A 20,682-nucleotide genomic window follows, 5' to 3' on the forward strand; every position below is an offset into this window, starting at 1 on the left:
TTTCAGATGTTTTATGTACAGTCTTATAAAATGATAAATTATTCATAGCGAAGCAGAAACATGATTTCAATAGAATTTTTTTTCATATAAAGTGGCAGCATAGTGCTAGTCATATTAATATTTATCTGTGCAATTGGTATTTATTCAATCGGACATCACCTGTTAAATTAAGTATTGTGATATCTGGAAGATGGGTATAACCTTTGTTGCAATGTTGAACATAAATGTGCAAAGCAATTAATGATTTTGAAAGCATTAGTTGTCACTGATAATTATGTCTCTGTTGAATAGGATACTTTCATCATTAATGTTGAGCGTTTCTGCTATGATCTCACCACGCCTTCGGAATTGTCTGATAGAAAAGGCAGAATTTCTGATGGATACCAGTGATTCCTCTGAATTTAACACCTCTCGCCGGATAGCCCAATTTCTACGCAATACCAAGTTCAGTTATCGTCCTCTGTTGGAAAAATGCAACCAGATTTTTCTTCAAAACATAAAATGTCTGGATGCTGATAATATAAGTATAATTCTTGGGGTATACCAGTCGCTACATTTTAACAATTGTGACTTTCGGTTAGCTGCTAAATGGAGACTTACTGAACTTCTGAATACTCACGCTGACCCTGCCAGTTTTGTCAGGCTGTTTGCAGCATTAGGACCTTTATCTGGGCCGGAGGTTAGAGAAAGGTATGTTACTGTGGTGGCGATGGCATCGGAAGTAACTTCTGACCTCTTCTTTCCCTACTCATTGTATAAGAAAAATGTGAATTTTTTGGATTTCTATTGTTGCATGGTTTAAAAGAAATTCTTTTAAAAATCCGATAAATGTAATTGTTTTGTGATATTAATTTCATGATCTTTGTCCATTTAAGAAATAATGAATTAAATTCCAGTAAAATGATTGGAAGTCATTAATATAAACTTAATATGATTAAATCCAACAAATGTTTTTAAGACCATCTATATTTGAACTAATTGCAAATACTGTAAACTGAATTTCAATCAGAAATCAAGTTATATATCTTTGTGTTATAATAATAATCAGAATCTTTTATTAGTGTCACAAGTAGGCTTTTATTAACACTGCAATGAAATTACTGTGAAAATCCTCTCGTCGCCACACTCCGACGCCTGTTTGGGTACTCTGAGGGAGGATTCAGAATGTCCAATTCACCTAACCTACATATCTTGTGGGAGGAAACCGGACCGCCCGGAGGAAACCCATGCAGACACGGGGAGAATGTGCAGACTCCGCACAGACAGTGACCCAAGCTGTGAAGGAACAGTGCTAACCACTATGCTACCGTGCCACCCAAACTATCACAGGTCCATTAGTTTAATATCAATACTGAATAAAATAATTGAACCTATTCTGCGAGCCTACACAATAATAACTTATAAGCAGTCAACATGGATTTAAAATGGATAATTATGATTGACAAGGCACTTCAGCTTCAATGAGCTTATTACAGATAGGTAGTATTACTCACTAATGTAGTTATTTGGACTTTCAGAAAGCCTTTTGATATGAAAACCACAATCTGGCTTTGAACATGGAGCTAGACAAGAAACTAATTTAAAAAGAAACTGGAATATATCAAAACTCATTAAAATATAATTAACTTGCAAAATAACTTGTTTTTCCTCCTCCCTCCTCACTCTTGCCCCATTGTATAGGCTTGAATCTGCTACCTTGTTAATGGTTGAAGAATTTAGCCCTTCACAGACATTAGCCGTCATAGAGACCATGGACGAGATGGAATGCAGGAATGTGCAACTAATTCAAAAGTAAGTATATATTCTGCTCACAAAAAAATGTACCTTTTAATGGTTGTAAGAAATACTCCATGCAATTACTTCAGCAAATTTTGTATTAACCTTTGACCAGAAAATGCTTGTTTTCATCCCTGTCCTCACTCAGAATTGCATTAACTTTGCACAAGCAATTGGATCTATACAAGCCAGTGGATATTGCAAGGATAACACAGGCATTGTTATCGCTTCGCTGTCAAAATCCAGAGTTATGTGCAGAACTGAGACGACTGTTAGTAAGGTAAAATATTTAGTGGGAAAACTGATCATAATTACTTGTCACAGAAATATTGTTATCATGTTGCACTTTAGTGTACTTTGGATAGCCAAAAATGCGTCCTAGTAACTTCAAATTATTCTGTGTAGTTTTCTTTCGGAACACATACAAAGCAAATTTTCTGTAAATTTTCTAAAATTGGTGAAATATAGAATTTAAGTTTATTGAAATACAGAGCACTGCATTTTCTGAATAAATTTAATGCTACTAGAAGTTTCAGCTGACCTTTGTTATTAAACATTAATCAACAATAGTATTGAATAGTTTATGCTACACTTTACTGAAAACAATGTGCTGTTTTGGTAACTAAGATTTTATACGCTTTGCAACAAGTACTCAGTATTTTTCCAGAAACTCAGTGCAAATCATGTAGCAGTCAGGAAAAACAAAATTTGGTACCTTCAAAAATTGCCCCAACAAATAAAGTAAGTTATTTGCTTTTGATAAGTTTGGCCCAAAGTACTATTTCATGTTAACCCATGTTTGCAGCATTCATAATCTTGTAAATGAAGCAAATTCTGGTCTGATTTCAGAAAGTTTTTCTTCAAGTAAAGAGTTGATTAATGGGTGAAATAAATTTGCGTAGAATAGTGAAGGTATTCACAACGTAGTCAAAGGATGAATGGAATGCCCCTCCCCCCCCCCCCCCTCCTATTTACTATATGGTCCTACTGTTTCAACAAAAAACAGCTGTACTTCAAACTGTAATCATGTATCCAACTTAATATGTAAAATTTGCTACTGGCAAAACTTGCATTTACATACCACCTAAAACAACTCGAGGCACCGAGCTACTAAAGGTGATTGGAATTGGTGAAGAGATGGTTTTTCTGGCGTATCTTAAAGGAGAATAGAGAGAATTATGGAGGATATTCCAGAGCCAGAGATTATTGATCGATGAGAGCCAAAGCTCAGCGTGAGGGCGAATTGGATGCCAAGATTATGAAAGGTCTGGTATAGCTTCCACCAATCGCCAGGGAGGAGAATGGAGTTGTTGGCTAAGGAACCCAATTTAAACCTGCAATGTTTTGAAAGCGGTGACCAGCATGTGAACTAATTGTTTCCCATTGTACTTATAACACTTGCACTGTTCTGCTGCCCCCATGTGGGTTTTCTTGGGATATACAATCACTTTGATCTTCCAGTGACATCGATTAGATACCCTACATTCCCAGAGTTGGTAAACTGTAAACTGAGAATGGAGTTCTAGGAACATGTGCATCTCTCAGTCCTTCAGCTGCATCTAAAAAGAAAAAGAGCTCCACGTGGTCCCTGGCCTATACTATGAACACCACTGTGCTAATAAGTGGCCCCTGGCATCCATTGAAAGAGATGGTTATGTGTAAAGTATGCAAAGTGGTTTTCAGCAATTCGGACAGTGTTGCAATTATTGTCATTCCCAGATTTGCGGTAGAATAGTTTCCAAGTTATCTGTGTTTTAAAAAGGGATATCATATCTGACCCAAACAACCACAAGTCCATTAGTTATTTTTTTGTTTATCCATTCACAGGATGTGGGCATCATTGGCTGGGCCAACATTTATTGCTCATCCCTAATTGTCCTTGAACTGAGTGGCTTACCAGGTTATTTCAGAGAGCATTTAAGAGTCAATCACATTGCTGTGGGCCTGGATTCACATGTAGGCCAGTCCAGGTAAAGATGACAGATTCCCTTCCCGAAAAGATATTAGCGAAACCAGTGGATTTTCATGACAATTGCCAATGGTTTCATGGTCATCATTAGACTTTTAAATCCAGATTTTTATTGAATTCAAAATTCACTACCTGCAGTGATGGGATTCAAATCCAGGGATCTCCAGAGCATTACCCTGGGTTTCTGGACTACTAGTTCAGTAACAATATAACTACATTACCACCTCCCCTGCCCCAATACAGAATAAAGTAATTTAATCTATTCTGAGGGCCTACAGAATATCAATAACTTAATAAGCAATCAACATGGATTTAGAAGTGGGTGGTTCTAATTGACGAGCCACTCCAGCTTCCTTGAACACATTATAGATGGATAGTATTACTCATTAATATAGTTACATTTAGTTAATTATGAACTTTCAGCGAACCTTTTGACATGAAAACCACAATCTACATAGAAAACCACAATCTAGCTAAGAAGCTAATGTAAAAATAAATTGGGATATATCAAAACTGATGGGGTGTTAACTTGGTTCGGTGTTTTTAACCTCAGCTGTTCTTAATCTAAATAAATGACTAGGAATAACTAAATAACTAAGTTGTAACATTAAAGTAGAGACTAATAGAGACAACGGATACAGCTAAATCGGGTCCGATTCCCAGCTTGGGCCACTGTCTGTGCGGAGTCAACACATTCTCCCCATGTCTGTGTGGGTTTCCTCCGGGTACTCCGGACTCCTCCCACCAGTCGCGAAAGGCGTGCTTGTTGGGTGAATTTGACATTCTGAATTCTCCCTCAGTGTACCCGAACAGGCGCTGGAGTGTGGAACTAGGGGATTTTCACAGTAACTTCATTGCAGTATTAATGTAAGCCAACTGTGACGCTAATAAAGATGATTATTATAAAACTACTAGATCCAAGAAGGATATGTTGATCAGGTTATAAGAATGGAAGACTTTTACATAGTGTATGTGATGATGACCAGGTAATCTGTTTTTGTAATGTTGATTGAGGGATAAATTATTGGCCAGGATATTGGGATAGCTCCCCTGCCTTTCTCGATATAGTAGGGCCATGGGATTGTTTACATTCATGGTTACATTCAGTAGGCTGGGTAGAGGCTTGTGTAGAGCCTAAATACTGGCTGAGACTATTTGAACCAAATAACCTACTTCTGAAACGAAAGAGAAAATGCTGGAAAATCTCAGCAGGTCTGGCAGCATCTGTAGGGAGAGAAAAGAGCTAACGTTTCAAGTCCGATGACTCTTTGTCAAACCTACTTCTGAGCTGTGAATTCTGTCACTGAAGATTAATCTTGAATACTCAGGTTTTTTACAAGATATCACGCTTTGGGCTTCATTGCAGTGGAAATTCACATGTAAGGCAATGCATCTAATATTTTCTTCCTTTCGTAATGGCAATGTGAAATCACACTTTTTAAAAATAAATTTAGAGTACCCAATTAGTTTTTTTCCAATTAAGGGGCAATTTAGTGTGGCCAATCCCCCTAACCAGCACATTTTTAGGTTGTGGGGGTGAAACCCACATAGGCATGGGGAGAATGTGCAAACTCCACACAGACAGTGACCCAGGGCCGGGATTCGAACCTGGATCCTCAGCACGGTAGTCCCAGTGCTAATCACTGCGCCTCGTGTCGCCCCGTGGAAGTCACACCTGAAGTATAAAAATTATAGGTTAGTCATCTCTGCATGTGCAACACTGAGCTGTTTTGTACATTGCATGGACGACAATGCCGATATTCCAAGATTCCTGAATCAAAATGTTAGCTCATTTCTCTCCCTACAGATGCTGCCAGATCTGCTGAGATTTTCCAGCGTCTTCTCTTTGGTTCCTGAATTGCTTCCGTTCTTGTTAGTATAACTACATTGTTGAGCTCTTCGTAAACCTTTTAGAGCTATTTTGTTTTGAACTTGCCAACCTGAGTTGCAGTTCATTCATATTTAACTAAAGTGTGGTCTAAGTCTTATTCCTATCAGATGTGTTGCATAGTGGAGAGTTACCAGCAGATTAAGCACTTCTAAATACTAATTTTGTCATGGTTCTCTTTGCTCCCACCCCTTAATTCCCATCCACTTCAGTTATCTTCATCGCAGTGTTGTCCCCTATGAGGTGTCCATGTTAACTCGGGTTCTCTCCCTCCTTCCCTCTCTACGAATTGACCACTTGATCCTTGCACGAATTGATGCTGTCTTGGCCCAGTGTAATTTAAGTGACTTGAATGCACTGGCCATTGCCATCACCAAGTGGGTACGAATAGGCTCCTCGTACCAATCTGGCACATCAGCAGTGCATATGAAGCTACTACAACGGCTAAATGAATGTGGTTTGGAGAGACTGCAGAAGGCAGACCGTATGGACCTGCTGCTGGAAGAACTAAAATACATCTCTGGAGAATGGTTTGAAGAAGTACTTGCTGAAGAAACAATGGCAACGTTTGAACGACTGATCTGTCAGATGACTGGGTCCAATGTCCCAGAATTTGCACTATTTTTAGCCAAAACAAATTGCTTGCATTCTGGTCTGCTGGATCAAATAGCATCTGTCACGCTTGAACACATCAACAAGGTATGTAAAAGTTAGTATATTATATAGGAAAAAGCCTTATTGTTCCTCCCCTTTGACCACCTTTTAAGTATACCTGTAAACTATAATGCTATCCAAAGGTGAAACTTTCAACTTTGTAGGGGGTTTAAACTGGCTGGAAAGAATCAGCTACCTGTTACACAACCTGTTTTATTTTTATTTTTATTTTCATTGTTTTAAATTGAAAAGAGAATTATTGTCAGGGCATATTAATGGGTAATCTGTTTTATGCTTCTGGCGAAGTTAAAGTTCTGTTCTGTAACATTGCTATGACTTCTTCATCCTCAAAGATTTCTGCACAGTGGGTGAGATTTTACGCGCAACCTGCCATGCATTTTGTGGAGGTGTCCCGCCATTGGCCAGTGGTGGGATTTAGTGCTCCCGCCATTGTCAACAAGGTTCCCACTGAATAATAAATTGAATGATAAATTGCCCTTCGTGACCAAAAAGGTTAGGAGGGACTGTTGGGTTATGGGGATAGGGTGGAAATGAGGGCTTAAGTGGGTCGGTGCAGACTCAATGGGCCAAATGGCCTCCTTCTGCACTGTATGTTCTATGAATGCATTCCTCATCATCGTGAGACTGGGGATGTGCTGTCCCGCCAGCATGAATAACCACAAAGTTCCCACCAATGTCTTTATTTGCTAATCCTGACTCAATTGTAATCAAATTTCAGTACGACTATTTGAATCAGTAATCCTAATTCCTAATTTTGTTTCACATACTGTATGCATTAATGATCACTCTTTCCTTGCTTAGCAGGTCCATGTTTTATGTTGCTTTTACTATTTGTTCTGTTTAGCCATAATAATAATTTTTTTTAAAATTTAGAGTACCCAATTCATTTTTTTTCCAATTAAGGGGCAATTTAGCGTGGCCAATCCACCTATCCTACACATCTTTTGGGTTGTGGGGACGAAACCCATCCCAACATGGGGAGAATGTGCAAACTCCACATGGACAGTGACCCAGAGCCGGGATCGAACGCCGTGAGGCCACAGTGCTAACCCACTGCGCCACCGTGCTGCCCTTAGCCTTAATAATAATCTTTATTGTCCCAAGTAGGCTTACATTAACACTGTAATGAAGTTACTGTGAAAAGTCCCTAATCATCACATTCCAATGCCTGTTCGGGTACACAGAGGGAGATTCAGAATTCTCAGCTGTTCTGCATCACAAACCAGCTGTCTAGCCCACTGAGCTATACAAGCCTGTGGTTCTTAACCTTTTTACTTTTCTTGTCTAGGTGCATGTGATTTACTGCCCTGCCAAGTTGCCAATTCTACACTCCTGTTCTCCCCATTCTTTTTGCCATACCCATTTAAGTTTGCAACTCCCATCCCCGAATATGCACACTAATGCACCGAATTAAATTCTCTGGTCCCTGCTTTGTTGTGATGTAAACTGACCTGGCAATACAGTTCACTCTGTTCCAGAACTGACTAATGCCTCTGAAGTCTGATTTCCCTTCTACATCGCAAGCCATATACTTGGCTCCCTAATCTATCTGTTGTACTGGCTAATATGTAGCACTGGTAGTAATCATGAGGCTGCCAGCTATGAGACTCTACTTGTGTGTTGAAGGGGGTTTCTTTATTTTCCTGGGACCAGGCAGGGGGGAGGGGATTGGAGGGGAGTGAGGCCTCCTCCACACTGGCTAGTTCAAGCTGGACCGTGAACCGGGGGGGGGGGGGCTGCGACCATCAGAGCCTGGTAGAACAGGTTTCGATGTGCTTAGGGGGTGTGAAAAGCTGGGGGAGGGGACCGATACTGGGTGAGGTGTTTTCAAGAGGAAGTGGATGGGAGGGGCTCGATGGTAACAATGGGACGGGGCGGGTCAAGCCCAGTGGGCAGGGCTTACATTAACACTGCAATGAAGTTACTGTGAAAAGTCCCTAGTCACCATATTTTAATGTACTTCCTAACTAATGGAACTTTATTGTTCATGGACCTGCAACCCATTTTTCTCCATGTTGGTTGCAATGTGAACTATAGTTTCCAACTGGTCTTCTTGCAAGGACTTCTGTATGTGCTTTGATATGGCCCTAACCCTGACCTTATGGTACAAAAGCTATTTGGTACTTGCATTTGTGGTTGAAAAAGTTACAGTTTAATCTTCTGTACATCAATTTTCTCATTATCATTGATTCTGCACTCTATTTTTGATCACTTTTCTCCATCCCTGAAACCATTATTTCCATTGTACCATGGCCTTCGCCTGAATTTACTGTTTAATCTAACAGTTTAATTGGTAAAACTGTGACCACGGGACCCCTGCACTGCTTCCTACTTCTTTTCCAATCTTGATTGCTTTCTGTCATAAACCCTTATCACGATCTCAGCCTGTGAGGTGACCATCTCTTGGAACATGTGTTTCAAAAACCCTTTCCTCTACTTCATATAGATGACCAAGTATTCCCTGCTGTTCCTTGTTGTTCGTTGAGCCATGTAACCTTTGACCTTGAGTAGGTGAGGCTGGTGACACGTTTTGCAAAGGTATTTGTCCTAGACGCTCAAATCATCCAGAAACACTTGTATCTAGCCATGTTCACGCTTCAAATTAGCAGACCTCCAATTGTAGCTTTTTTGAATTTTAATATTACACAAAATTATTAAAATAATTTAATATATATTCAGTATATGTATTCAGTGAGTTGCTATGATCTGGAATCTACTACTTGAAAACATGAAGAAGGAAGGTTCAGCAACTTTCAACGCAAAATTGGATATAGACTTATGCAGGTCTAAAGCACAATGGGCCAAATGTCCTCCTGTGCGATATAGAACATAGAACGATACAGCGCAGTACAGGCCCTTCGGCCCACGATGTTGCACCGAAACAAAAGCCATCTAACCTACACTATGCCATTTTCATCCATATGCTTATCCAATAAACTTTTAAATGCCCTCAATGTTGGTGAGTTCACTACTGTTGCAGGTAGGGCATTCCACGGCCTCACCACTCTATGCGTAAAGAACCTACCTCTGACCTCTGTCCTATATCTATTACCCCTCAGTTTAAAGCCTATAGAAAACTCCCAACAGGGTGACCTCGGGTGACCTCTCCTTTCCTGTTTCTAACCTCAGCCCATACTACCTCGGAAGATGAGTCCCCATCTAGCATCCTCTCCACCACCGTAATACTGCTCTTGACTAGCAGCGCCACACCTCCCCCTCTTTTGCCTCCTCCTCTGAGCTTACTAAAAAACCTAAACCCCGGAACCTGCAACATCCATTCCTGTCCCTGCTCTATCCATGTCTCCGAAATGGCCACAACATCGAAGTGCCAGGTACCAACCCATGCTGCCAGTTCCCCTACCTTATTTCGTATACTCCTGGCATTGAAGTAGACACACTTCAAACCACCTACCTTAACACTGGCCCCCTCCTGCGACGTCAAATCTGTGCTCCTGACCTCTATACTCTCATTCTCCCGTACCCTAAAACTACAATCCAGGTTCCCATGCCCCTGCTGCATTAGTTTAAACCCCCCCCCCCCCCCAAAGAGCACTAACAAATCTCTTTCTCTCTCTCTCCCCCCCCCCCCCCCCCCCCCCCCCCCCCCCCCACAGGATATTTGTGCCCCTCCGGTTCAGATGTAGACCATCCTGTCTGTAGAGGTCCCACCTTCCCCAGAAAGAGCCCCAGTTATCTAGAAATCTGAATCCCTCCCGCCTGCACCATCCCTGTAGCCACGTGTTTAATTGCTCTCTCTCCCTATTCCTCATCTCATTATCACGTGGCACGGGCAACAACCCAGAGAGAACAACTCTGTTTGTTCTAGTTCTGAGCTTCCATCCTAGCTCCCTGAAAGCCTGCCTGACATCCTTGTCCCCTTTCCTACCTATGTCGTTAGTGCCAATGTGGACCACGACTTAGGGCTGCTCCCCCTCCCCCTTAAGGACCCGGAAAACACGATCCGAGACATCACGTACCCTTGCACCTGGGAGGCAACATACCAAACGTGAGTCTCTCTCGCTCCCACAAAATCTCCTGTCTGTGCCCCTGACTATCGAGTCCCCAATTACTAATGCTCTGCTCCTCTCCCCCCTTCCCTTCTGAGCAACAGGGACAGACTCCGTGCCAGAGGCCCGTACCCCATGGCTTACCCCTGGTAAGTCTCCCCCCCCCCTCTTCCCCCCCCCCCCCCCCCCCCCAACAAGTATCCAAAGCGGTATACTTGTTTCTCAGGGGAACGACCGCAGGGGATCCCTGCACTGACTGCTTCTTCCCAGTCCCTCTTACAGTTACCCATCTATCTACAATCTTTGATGTAACTAATTCCCTGAAGCTGCTATCTATGACCCCCTCTGCCTCCCGAATGATCCGAAGTTCTTCCAACTCCAGCTCCAGTTCCCTAACTCGGTCTTGGAGGAGCTGGAGATGGCTGCACTTCCTGCAGGGAAAATCAGCAGGGACACTAACGGCATCCCTCACCTCAAACATCCTGCAGGAGGAACATTGCACTCCCTTCCCTGCCATCCCTCTAACTTTCAAACAAGATCAGGCTAACAAATAAATAAATTTAATAAAAAATAATAATAATACTATAATATGGTACTTACCTCACACCAATGGGTTTTATTATTAGGTTCGAGGAGGAGGGCGGGTGGGAGACACTACACGTGTAGTGTCTCGGGTTTCCTCTCCACCAGAATTTATTGGTGAGGGGAGGGGGGGAAACCTTCCCAGAAGTCCGCGGGTCGAACTTCCGGTTCCCGCCTTAAGAAATAATTTTTTTTTAAAAATTCAACAGCAAAGAGGAACAGAAACGGGACCAGGTAAGTGTTTCAAACCTAAATACTCACCCACCGGCAGCCCCTGCACTCCGCTCCCGCCGAAACTCCAAGTGCTCCAAGATATGATTCAATAATAATAAGTCTTGCAACACCAGGTTAAAGTCCAACAGGTTTGTTTCGAATCACTAACTTTCGGAGCGCAGCTCCTCACCAGGTGAATGAAGAGGTGGGTTCCACGTCTTCTATGGAATATTGTGTATGCACACCGACAGCGCAGTTCACATAATGAAGATTAATATACACCAGCTATTATCCTACACATGATGCTAATTATAATAAAAGAAAGCCACTTGCCAGTCCTAGCCCTGTAGCTTCACACCAAATGATCTTCTTAAAAAAAATCTTTTTATTCTCCTCATTTTCAACAATAAACAATCAAAGAAAAAAAAACAATACAAAAAATAACAATCCCCACACACAAACTGCCCCCGCCCCAATATACAGACCAAAACATCCACCCATACATTCCAGGTTAAAAAAAGAACACAAATTAACAATCCGTAAACAGTGTAACCAAAGTCAACAATACCCTTAGTGTTCAATGGCAACCAATTCTCGGAGGTGTATAATAAACAGCCCCCATGAATTGTGAAACCCTTCCTTCTTCCCCTTCAGCTGAGACTTCACCTTCCATAGAGTCAAGGGAATTAAACTGGGTCTCTGTAGTGACTAGGGGCTTTTCACAGTAACTTCATTGAAGCCTACTTGTGACAATAAGCTATTATTATTATCCTTCACGCAGTACCTACGGAAACAAGTAATCACTGCTCCTGGCGGCTCATTTGTTTTCGTTTAGGCCTCCACGCCCTATGAGCCCAATCCAGTTCGTACCGAGAGGGATCTTCCCCCTCCCCCAACAGCTCCGCCAACATCTTGGCAAAATACTCCGTTGGCCTCGGGCCCTCCACCCCTTCAGGCAGGCCCACGATCCTCCAATTTTGCCGCCTAGATCTGTTTTCCAGGTCCTCCACTTTGGCTCCCCAGACCCTTGTTGGCCTCCACCACCCTCTTCAGCTCCTCACCCATCGAGGTGAGCTGATCATTGTGTTGCAACAAGGCCTCTTCCACTCCCTTCAGTTTCTCGCCCTGCTCCCGCACCTCGGCCGATGTCTCCGACATCGCCGCCTTCACTGGGGCAATCGCCTCCTCCATCAGCACCTTCAACGCTGCCATCATCTCCTTCCTCATCACCTCCGTGTGCTTTGTGAACTGTTTTTCAAGTTCCACAACCATCACCTTGGTCATCTTTTCTGCCGTGAACAGTGCGGCCCCACCCAGCGACTCAACCTCTGCCATCCTTCCACTTGCTGAGCTGATCCTTCCACTCAACGGTGAGCCTTCATTCGCCCCCTTCTTCATGGCAGCTTTCCTTTGGGTTTTGGACATCTTTCTTCCTTATGTCTTCCTGCACTTATTTAACCAAAAATTGCTCCTGGGACCGAGCATTAAATTGTAAAAAATAAAGCCTCGAGCAGGAGCCATTCAATGTGCGATCTTTCTATATACCGCTACTGGAAGTCATCACATGATCTTTTCAGTGCTAAATCCTGAATTGAGACAAAACTTTACCAGAAGTAAAAAGCAGACTTTATATTGATGCGTGTATGAGGGAACACTCGCCTTCTGCAAATTATACAAATAAATAATTGAGTGCTGGAATAAACTATCAGCATTTACCTGCTTTCCACTTGCAGGCGAGGGAGGTTAGCTGTTTTTCACACTTGAGGATTGTTAGATTAATAAATACTTGACCACAAGCAACCATTGTGGAAGAGTCTATATAACATTATTTAAGATAATTGGATAATTATTTGAAAAGCAAGACTATTAAAACTAATTGAAAAAATTATGAGGGACATAGGATAAATAGGAAAAAACTTTTCCTCCTAGTAGAGGGGTCAATAACATGGATTGACGATCAAGGGGCAGGAGATTTAGAGGGACTGAGGAAAAACCTTTTCACCCAGAGGGCGGTGGGAACCTGGAACTCACTGTCTGAAAGGGGGGTAGAGGCGGGAGCCCTCACACCATAGCATTACAAGGGTACAGACCAAGTGCTGGAAAATATGATTAAAATAGATGGGTGCTTGATGGCAGTGCAGACACGATGAGCACAAAGGCTTCTTTCTGTGCTATAAAGCTCTATGACTCTAGGAATGGGCATGGAGGTGGGACTAGAATAAAGTTAACAAGTCAGGACTGAGGACAATAAGCCAAAATGGCCTGTTCCTATGCTGTAGTTCCTCTGATTCTGTAATTCCAAACTTTAATTAATGTGAAGCATTATTCCTGAATTTGTACTAATTCTACACAAAACTGTTTGACCAAATAGTTTCTAGGTTTGCATATGAAGAATAGGGCGATGATGTGAATCGGGTAACTAGGGCTGTAGATGGAGCTTTAAATTAAATTGGGGTGGGGGGGTGGCAGATCAGATGTAGGGAAAATAGAAAACCCAATTTAAAGGAGGAGGTAAGAGTGCAGGTTAGCAATGTGGTGGATTGTTACCAGAAAATAAAACTTGAGGGACAGAACAGGTGATTGTCTTTAGGCACCAAGGAATTATAGAACAAAACAAATTTTAAAGCTTTGCATCTAAATGCAAGAGGCATTTGTAACAAAGTTAATGGGCTAACGGCACAAGTAGAAACAAAAGGTTATGACTTGGTGAGGATTACTGAAAAGTGGTTACAGGGAGACCAGGTCTGGGAATTGAATATCCAAGGGTACACAGTATTTCAGAAAGATAGGGTTAAAGAAAAGGAGGTGGCGTAGTCCTGCTGGTGAGGAAAGGGATCAGTGCTATAATGAGAAATGACATAAGCACTGGAGATCAAGATATCAAACCAGTCTGGGTAGAAATAACAAAGGGAAGAAGTCCTTGATAGGAGTAATCTATAGGTCCCCAAACAGTAGTCTACTGTGGGGCACAGTATAAACCGTGGAATTCGCTACCCCAGAATGCGGTGGATGCAGGGACAGTGAGTAAATTTAAGGAGGAGTTAGATACATTTTTAATTGGTAATGGGTTGAAGGGTTATGGGGAATGGGCAGGACAGTGGAGTTGAGGCCATGATGGGATCAGCCATGATCACATTGAGGGTGTTAGGCTGGTGGGGTTAAATTGCCTACTCTCGTTCCCAGGTCAAGGGAAGAGATGCTCTGGCTGATTTCACAATCCAGTTCTTGGCCTGTAACATTGTAGGAAGCAGATGAGAAATATATCAGCTATCAGCCATGATAAAATGGCGGAGCAGACTCAATGGGCCGAATGGCCTAATTCTGCTATATCTTATGAACTTATGATCTATAACTTGCAACCACTTTCCATGAAATGTCAAACTCAGGACAAAATCAGGACAGAAAAATGGATAAAATTTACTTAACTTGATTTTCATTTAATCTATACTTACATTTCCTGGACCATGTCTGTATTGAGATATTTAAAAAGGAATTGGAGTATTCTTTGAACAATAATATAGGGAAATGGGAAGACAAGGTAATCTGACTTTGCTGAAATGTTGTAGATTTATGGAACTGTCTGTGGCTAAAATATTTTTGACAAGAACAATATGATGGTGACTTTCTTTTAATAATTTAGATCCATTATACAGCCATTTATGCAGTGCTGCTTCCATTCACTATCCTGAATTATGATCCTCCACAAGCTGAAGAGTTTTTTGAATCCTGCATACAGCGTATCAGGCCTTATTTGAGTGAGTATTGTATGGCATTCTCTGCCTTGTCTCTCGCTCATCGATAAGTCAGTAATATTTATTTCTTCAAGTACACAGTTTGGTACATTCACACGGAATGAATGCTTTTTTCCTGTGTCTCTCGAAATGTCCTTGAGACTCCGAGTGGAAGCAAAAAACTTCAAGATAAAAGTGACTTCAGATTTACAAAATTAAAAGTCATTTCAACCAAGCCTTTAAAAGTAACTTTTACCAATGCTTCAAGGATTCTCCGACGGCTATAATTTCTCTGCTAATCAGTTAAGCAGATCACATTCTTGAGGGAATCCTTATCTTAATGATCTGTTGAACTGCTCGCAGAAAAATACTTTTCACTGTACCTTGGTACACGTGACAATAAACAAAATCCAATCTGGGTTTAGCCCCTTACTTAGTTTCATTGGTTCGAATTCTCAGCTGTGACCCCCTTGATTCGTTCAGGAAAGTGTCAGTCACTTAACAGGCGATTAATTAATTAGACATTAATCAATTACTCCAAATTAATTAATTGACTGTCCCACGACTTTTGTCCCACGTTCAAACTCCCTACCTCACGTCTTGTCTCAGTTACGAGATTGTTTTAAGCTTATTGAATGTACCTTCATACCAGTACTTGTAGTACATTATACACATTTGAGACAGTCATGGATCGTATTCAAATGATTGTAACTTACTCATATCTCTACAAATTCAGTAATTTTCAAGAATCATTTTAGCTAATATTTTAAAGGACCCCCCCCTATAATTGTTTAATCCAACAGTATTTCTGGGAATGCAACAAATAATGTCCACAAATACTAAAGTCAACGAGTTGTTTGACTTCTTGTATGCAAACAAAGAATTATTCTTGATACTCAAGTGATTTGAATACATGACAAAATTATATAATTGTGTAAACTTTTGAACTCGCCTATAATCATGTAAAACTGAACTACAGTGGTAATGTCATAATATTGGATTTTTTAATTACAATAGTTGGTTGACAGCCAAATGTCTGTCTTCTGCTCATTCTTTCTCAGTCTATTTAAACAACACCTGCGGAATTGGAAGACTTGTGGTGTCTTGAGCACTCTGCTATATTGCAAATTGGTAGAAAAATTTGTCTGGACTAATTTCTGACAACTATTAGCTAAACCCACTCAGCTAGTTGCCTACTGCATTTAATGGTAGACCTAACTTTGCAGATGATTGGGAATGCTGGAATAAAGATTTATGAGGACAGCGAATCAGTAAACCAAGATAAATTTTGGAATTCCTGTCCTTTTTGAAACATTAAGACCAGTGCCTTATTTGTTATTTTTTGTATTGGATCTACTTATTAATGTGGTGATGGATCGATCTACTTGTCAATGTGGGAGTATAAGCTGTTTAATAATTTTGTATTCTCAATTAAGTTTCCGAATTTATATAATTAACATTTCTAGTTATCAGTTCTAAGATAACAATTACCATAAGCAACTATATTTTCATGTGTAGCTTGACGTTAATAATTACAGTAGGGATCCAGATTGGCTCTCACTTTCCTCAGTTTTTACTTAATTACTCAATGTGAGGAGCAATAATGTCTGTCACATCTTCAAGGGTGAAGCATTTTGTAGAATTATTTTGGATAGTGTATGTCTAAGTAGTATTGGTAGAAATTTGGAAAATCCACCCTATGCCCAGGAAGGTGCGGAAAACTGAGTTTAAATTTGAATTTTGATGATCTTTAACACAGTTTAGCTCAGTTGGCTAAACAGCTGGTTCAGGATACAAAGTGAGGCCATCAGCGTGAGTTCAATTCCCGTACAGCTGAAGTTATTCGTGAAGGCCTGTCTTCTCAACCTTGCCCCTTGCTTGAGGTGTGGTGATTCTTGGGTTAAATCACCACCAGTCAGCTCTCCCCCCTCAAAAGGTGAATGCAGCCTAGGGTCATCTGGGACTATGATGATTTTTTAACATTACTCTTAACATACAGATAAGTGCTGTAATGCAAAAATACCAATTGGGTTCAAGATTTATAACATTAGTCTTGTTTAAGACTAATGGTAATCACAGGAATGCAAAATCATTTATCTATAATATTTTTTTAAATTTAACATATTTCATATCTTCATTGTACTGATTTAGATTATTCAATGATATAATGGATTTATTTTTGCCTACATTATGACAGTGATTACATTTTGTAAGTACTTGATTAGGTGTAAAGTGCTTTGGGACACCCAGAGATCTTGAAATGTGCTATATAAATGTAACTTTTTTTTCTTTACCTAGATTTATGTGACCCTCATCTTCTGGTGCTATTTGCTTACTCACTAGCTCTTGCAGGCTACTTTCCTGAAGATATAATAAAGACAATTTTTCGTGTCGATTTCCTAGCGAAGTTGGACTCGCAACTGGATAGTAAGTTTCTTTTATCATTTAAGTTTTGGCACATATAGATTTTAACGGTATCTGTATTCATCTATCCTTACACTCTAAATGATATTGTTGTGCAATTTTCACCCCCCACACCCTCCCTCTACAATATAATTTTAGAAACAAAGAACACCTGCCTTTGAACAAACAGATATTTTGATTAGTTTTATTTTTCAGATGGGATTTAAAGCATTAATTACCAACTTTCGATTTCCTGCATTTTGGATGTCACTCCAGAGTTTTTTTCCACATGTGGGACAAGCCTGAGATTGACTCTGTTATAATTGGGTTGAGGGTAAATTTCTAATACATCAAACTTTGAAAAAAATTAAATTTAGAGTACCCAAATTAATTCTAATATATCAATCTTAATTAAATATTTTGAAAAACAAAAGGATTGACCTTTGGGCATAAATTATCACTGCATAATGCAACATTGACTTAAAATGAGGCAAATTTAATTCCCACTGTTGGGAATGAAACCTGTCTTCTTTAACCAGCCTGGCCTATATGGGACTATGGTCACACACCAACATAAGTTGACCCGTGGGCAGCACGTAGCGCATTGGTTAGCACTGGGATTACGGCGCTGAGGGCACGGGTTCGAATCCCGGCCCTGGGTCACTGTCCATGTGGTGTTTGCACATTCTCCCGTGTCTGCATGGATCTCACCCCCACAACCCAAAGATGTGTTGCTTAGGTAGATTGGCCACGCTAAATTACCCCTTAATTGGAAAAAAATAATTGGGTACTCTAAATTAATTTTTTTTTTTTAAATTAGTAGACTCTTAACTACCCTCTGAAGTGGCCAAGCAAATCACTAAGTTGTATCCGAAAGATTACCAGCACCTTCACGAGGCAACAATGACCGGGTAATTAATTTTGGCCTTTTCTGGCAAACCTATATCTTGGGAATAGGGAAAGGAATGTCATTCATAACCTGAATTACTCTAGTGTTATCTTATTATTTTGCCCAGCAGCCAAAATCTCTTCTGCTTATCATTTTTTGAGACAGTTGGATTGCTCGTTTTGTAAACATCCAGCACTGGGATACTATTGGGTTTTGCACTCTCAAATGCATTCATCTGCTGCAGTTTGCTTCATTTTAATCTTCAGGCCTTATGTCTTAAAGGTGATTTTAGGATTCATGTACCTACTGTCAGATCAACTGATTAAGCAATTAGAAGGTCTCCTTTGATATTATTGGATAATCTCCATTGTAATGGTACAACAATTTTCCTTGTTGCTCCTGGGTATTGGAAAGAACAGACCCACAGCTGATGTTATCTGTTAACTTCATCTGAGTCTGCATGTGGCCTTTGTGTGAGGATTTTATCAGTCTTGTAGTCAAATAGCTTCCCATCCCAGTGAAGAATGTTCTTTTGCATAAGATGCCAAATGATCATCTTCTGAAGAAGGAAAAATTGGTGGAAAAAGAAACTGCTGTAATCTATTATAATAACTTGTTTCTAATGCTAGCATTGCCCAGTGCTCTGAACATGCGGATCCGGTTACGTTTAATGGAGCTGAACAGAGCTGCCTGTCTGGAGTGTCCGGAATTCCAGACCCCTTGGTTTCATGACCGTTATTGCCAGCAGTTGCTAAATAAAGGTTGGTGATTGCTGTAGTGAGTAGAACTATATTTTTGAACCTTTTTCTTCTTCCTCAGTTTTTATTCCCCTCTTCTCGATCTGTACTGCCATGGCATGAAAAGCTAATAATTAGGGCCTTTTGGATAGATTATGTCTGGCTGCATGAACTGTGCAAGAGCCAAATATCCAGTACTTACTTATCCTCTTCATCCCTTGAGGGATAAAGGCTGCCAAATATCCAGTAGTTAGCCCAAAATAAGAAACTTTGTCTCATGGAAATATCATTAATCATACTTGTGCTGCAGAACAGGGCAAACTCAAAACAATGGTTGCCAGATTTTCTACACCTGTTTAAACAACACAACTATTGGGTTGCAAGATTGCAGTTATAAGTCCCTTTTTTTATGGTACTCCTACAGTTCACATAATAAACATACTGAAAATTTGCAGCATGGCAACATTAGCAACAGATTCCATAAATGTAATTGTTGTGCTTTCTGATCTTCCAGTGGCAAATTACTGGGAAAATAATTGAAATATGTCATAGTGAGCATAACAGCAGTGCAGCCGATGTTTGACGCATAACCAAGGCACCGGGGGCAGGCACAGAACTGAACATCAGATTATTTAGCAGGAACGCATGTAGGAGCGATGTTTCCAATCAGATAATATGGGTAGGTGTCATAGCATGTGTGACTAGAATGTCCAGGTCTGCTTTAATACAATTGGGTTTGTATGATGTTATGGTTTAAGAAGAGACCCCAAATGGATAGAGTTGTCTTCTAAACTATGTGTGATGTGATCCCTTGCCATATTTCATTACCTGTTGCAATCCATGTTTAGCATTCAAGTTAAATAAATAGAATGTTCGAATATCCGAACAACATAGGCTTTCAGAAGTTTTATTTTATTACATAATTGGGGTTTAAAATTCCAGTGAAGTGTTCTCAACATGTCAGTAAAACTTTGCCCTGGAGTGAAAATTGGATTGAATTTTTTGCTGATTGGTGCTTCTTAAGTGGTTGTAGTAACCACACTTAGGTTGATTCAGCAAACTTGACCTCTCCATCAATTTTACTCTGAGGTGGAGCAGCGATCATTTATATTGTGAGGTAAAAGATTACTGTTAATAACTCAATATAGACAGTCACCTGCCATAACAATGGGTGTTGTAAGTGGTGGGGGACTGTGCCATCCTTTTGTTTTATCTTGTATTTTTAACCTCATCTGGTGTATTGAATTTATACATTATTTATACTATGCATTCAAATATGCCAATTTATAAGTACAACGCATTGTTACTTTGTAATGTAAATGATTTATTTTAAAGGCAATATCTCTCTCAGTCCGCTCCAGCAGCAAATCCAAGAAATACTGGGGCAGTTATTGGGAGGAAGTATCTATGCCAAAGCCTCTGTATTCACCCCATATTATTATTTCATAGGTATGTCTTTTTAACCTTTTGCAAAGTCCTTTAGTTATGATCATTGTATTCTGCCTTTTGAAGGAAAGGTAATTTAAATGTCTTGTTTCAATTAATTTCTGTTCTTGCTAATTCCAGTGATCTCCTCTATTCTCACTGATTTCTGGATTATATGTGTTCTTGCATTTTGATGTAAGGGTTTGTTGGTTGAGAACATTTTATTTTTATATGAGATCTTTTAAGTCTAATTATTCTTTCGATTCAGTAACTAAGCAGAGACTTCCTTTTGAGTGCAACATTAATGTCTAAGATTGTAATACTTAATATGACAGTTGAGACTGACAAGTATTTTCATATTGCAATGCTCCAAGTTGCTGGTGATTT

At 40.3% G+C, this 20,682-nt stretch overlaps 1 protein-coding gene across 9 annotated transcripts in view; it reads left to right on the forward strand.

Moving 5' to 3' along the window:
• The window catches only part of fastkd1 (FAST kinase domains 1), a 65,877-nt gene that overhangs the window by 31,779 nt on the left and 13,416 nt on the right, over positions 1–20,682 (forward strand). For 5 of the 9 annotated variants that reach the window (XM_072475881.1, XM_072475882.1, XM_072475880.1 and 2 more), the window contains 8 exons: positions 292–690; positions 1,681–1,791; positions 1,925–2,056; positions 5,846–6,332; positions 14,751–14,865; positions 17,140–17,268; positions 18,763–18,894; positions 20,206–20,319. In XM_072475881.1, the coding sequence (XP_072331982.1) occupies positions 292–690; positions 1,681–1,791; positions 1,925–2,056; positions 5,846–6,332; positions 14,751–14,865; positions 17,140–17,268; positions 18,763–18,894; positions 20,206–20,319 (1,619 nt within the window). Of the gene's footprint in view, positions 1–291; positions 691–1,680; positions 1,792–1,924; positions 2,057–5,845; positions 6,333–14,750; positions 14,866–17,139; positions 17,269–18,762; positions 18,895–19,384; positions 19,550–20,205; positions 20,320–20,682 lie in introns of those variants that run through there. The other 4 variants (XR_011934998.1, XM_072475883.1, XM_072475886.1 and 1 more) reach the window with 4 other exon arrangements.

This window comes from Scyliorhinus torazame, chromosome 2 (genome assembly GCF_047496885.1).
Source record: "Scyliorhinus torazame isolate Kashiwa2021f chromosome 2, sScyTor2.1, whole genome shotgun sequence".
Lineage (NCBI taxonomy): Eukaryota > Metazoa > Chordata > Chondrichthyes > Carcharhiniformes > Scyliorhinidae > Scyliorhinus > Scyliorhinus torazame.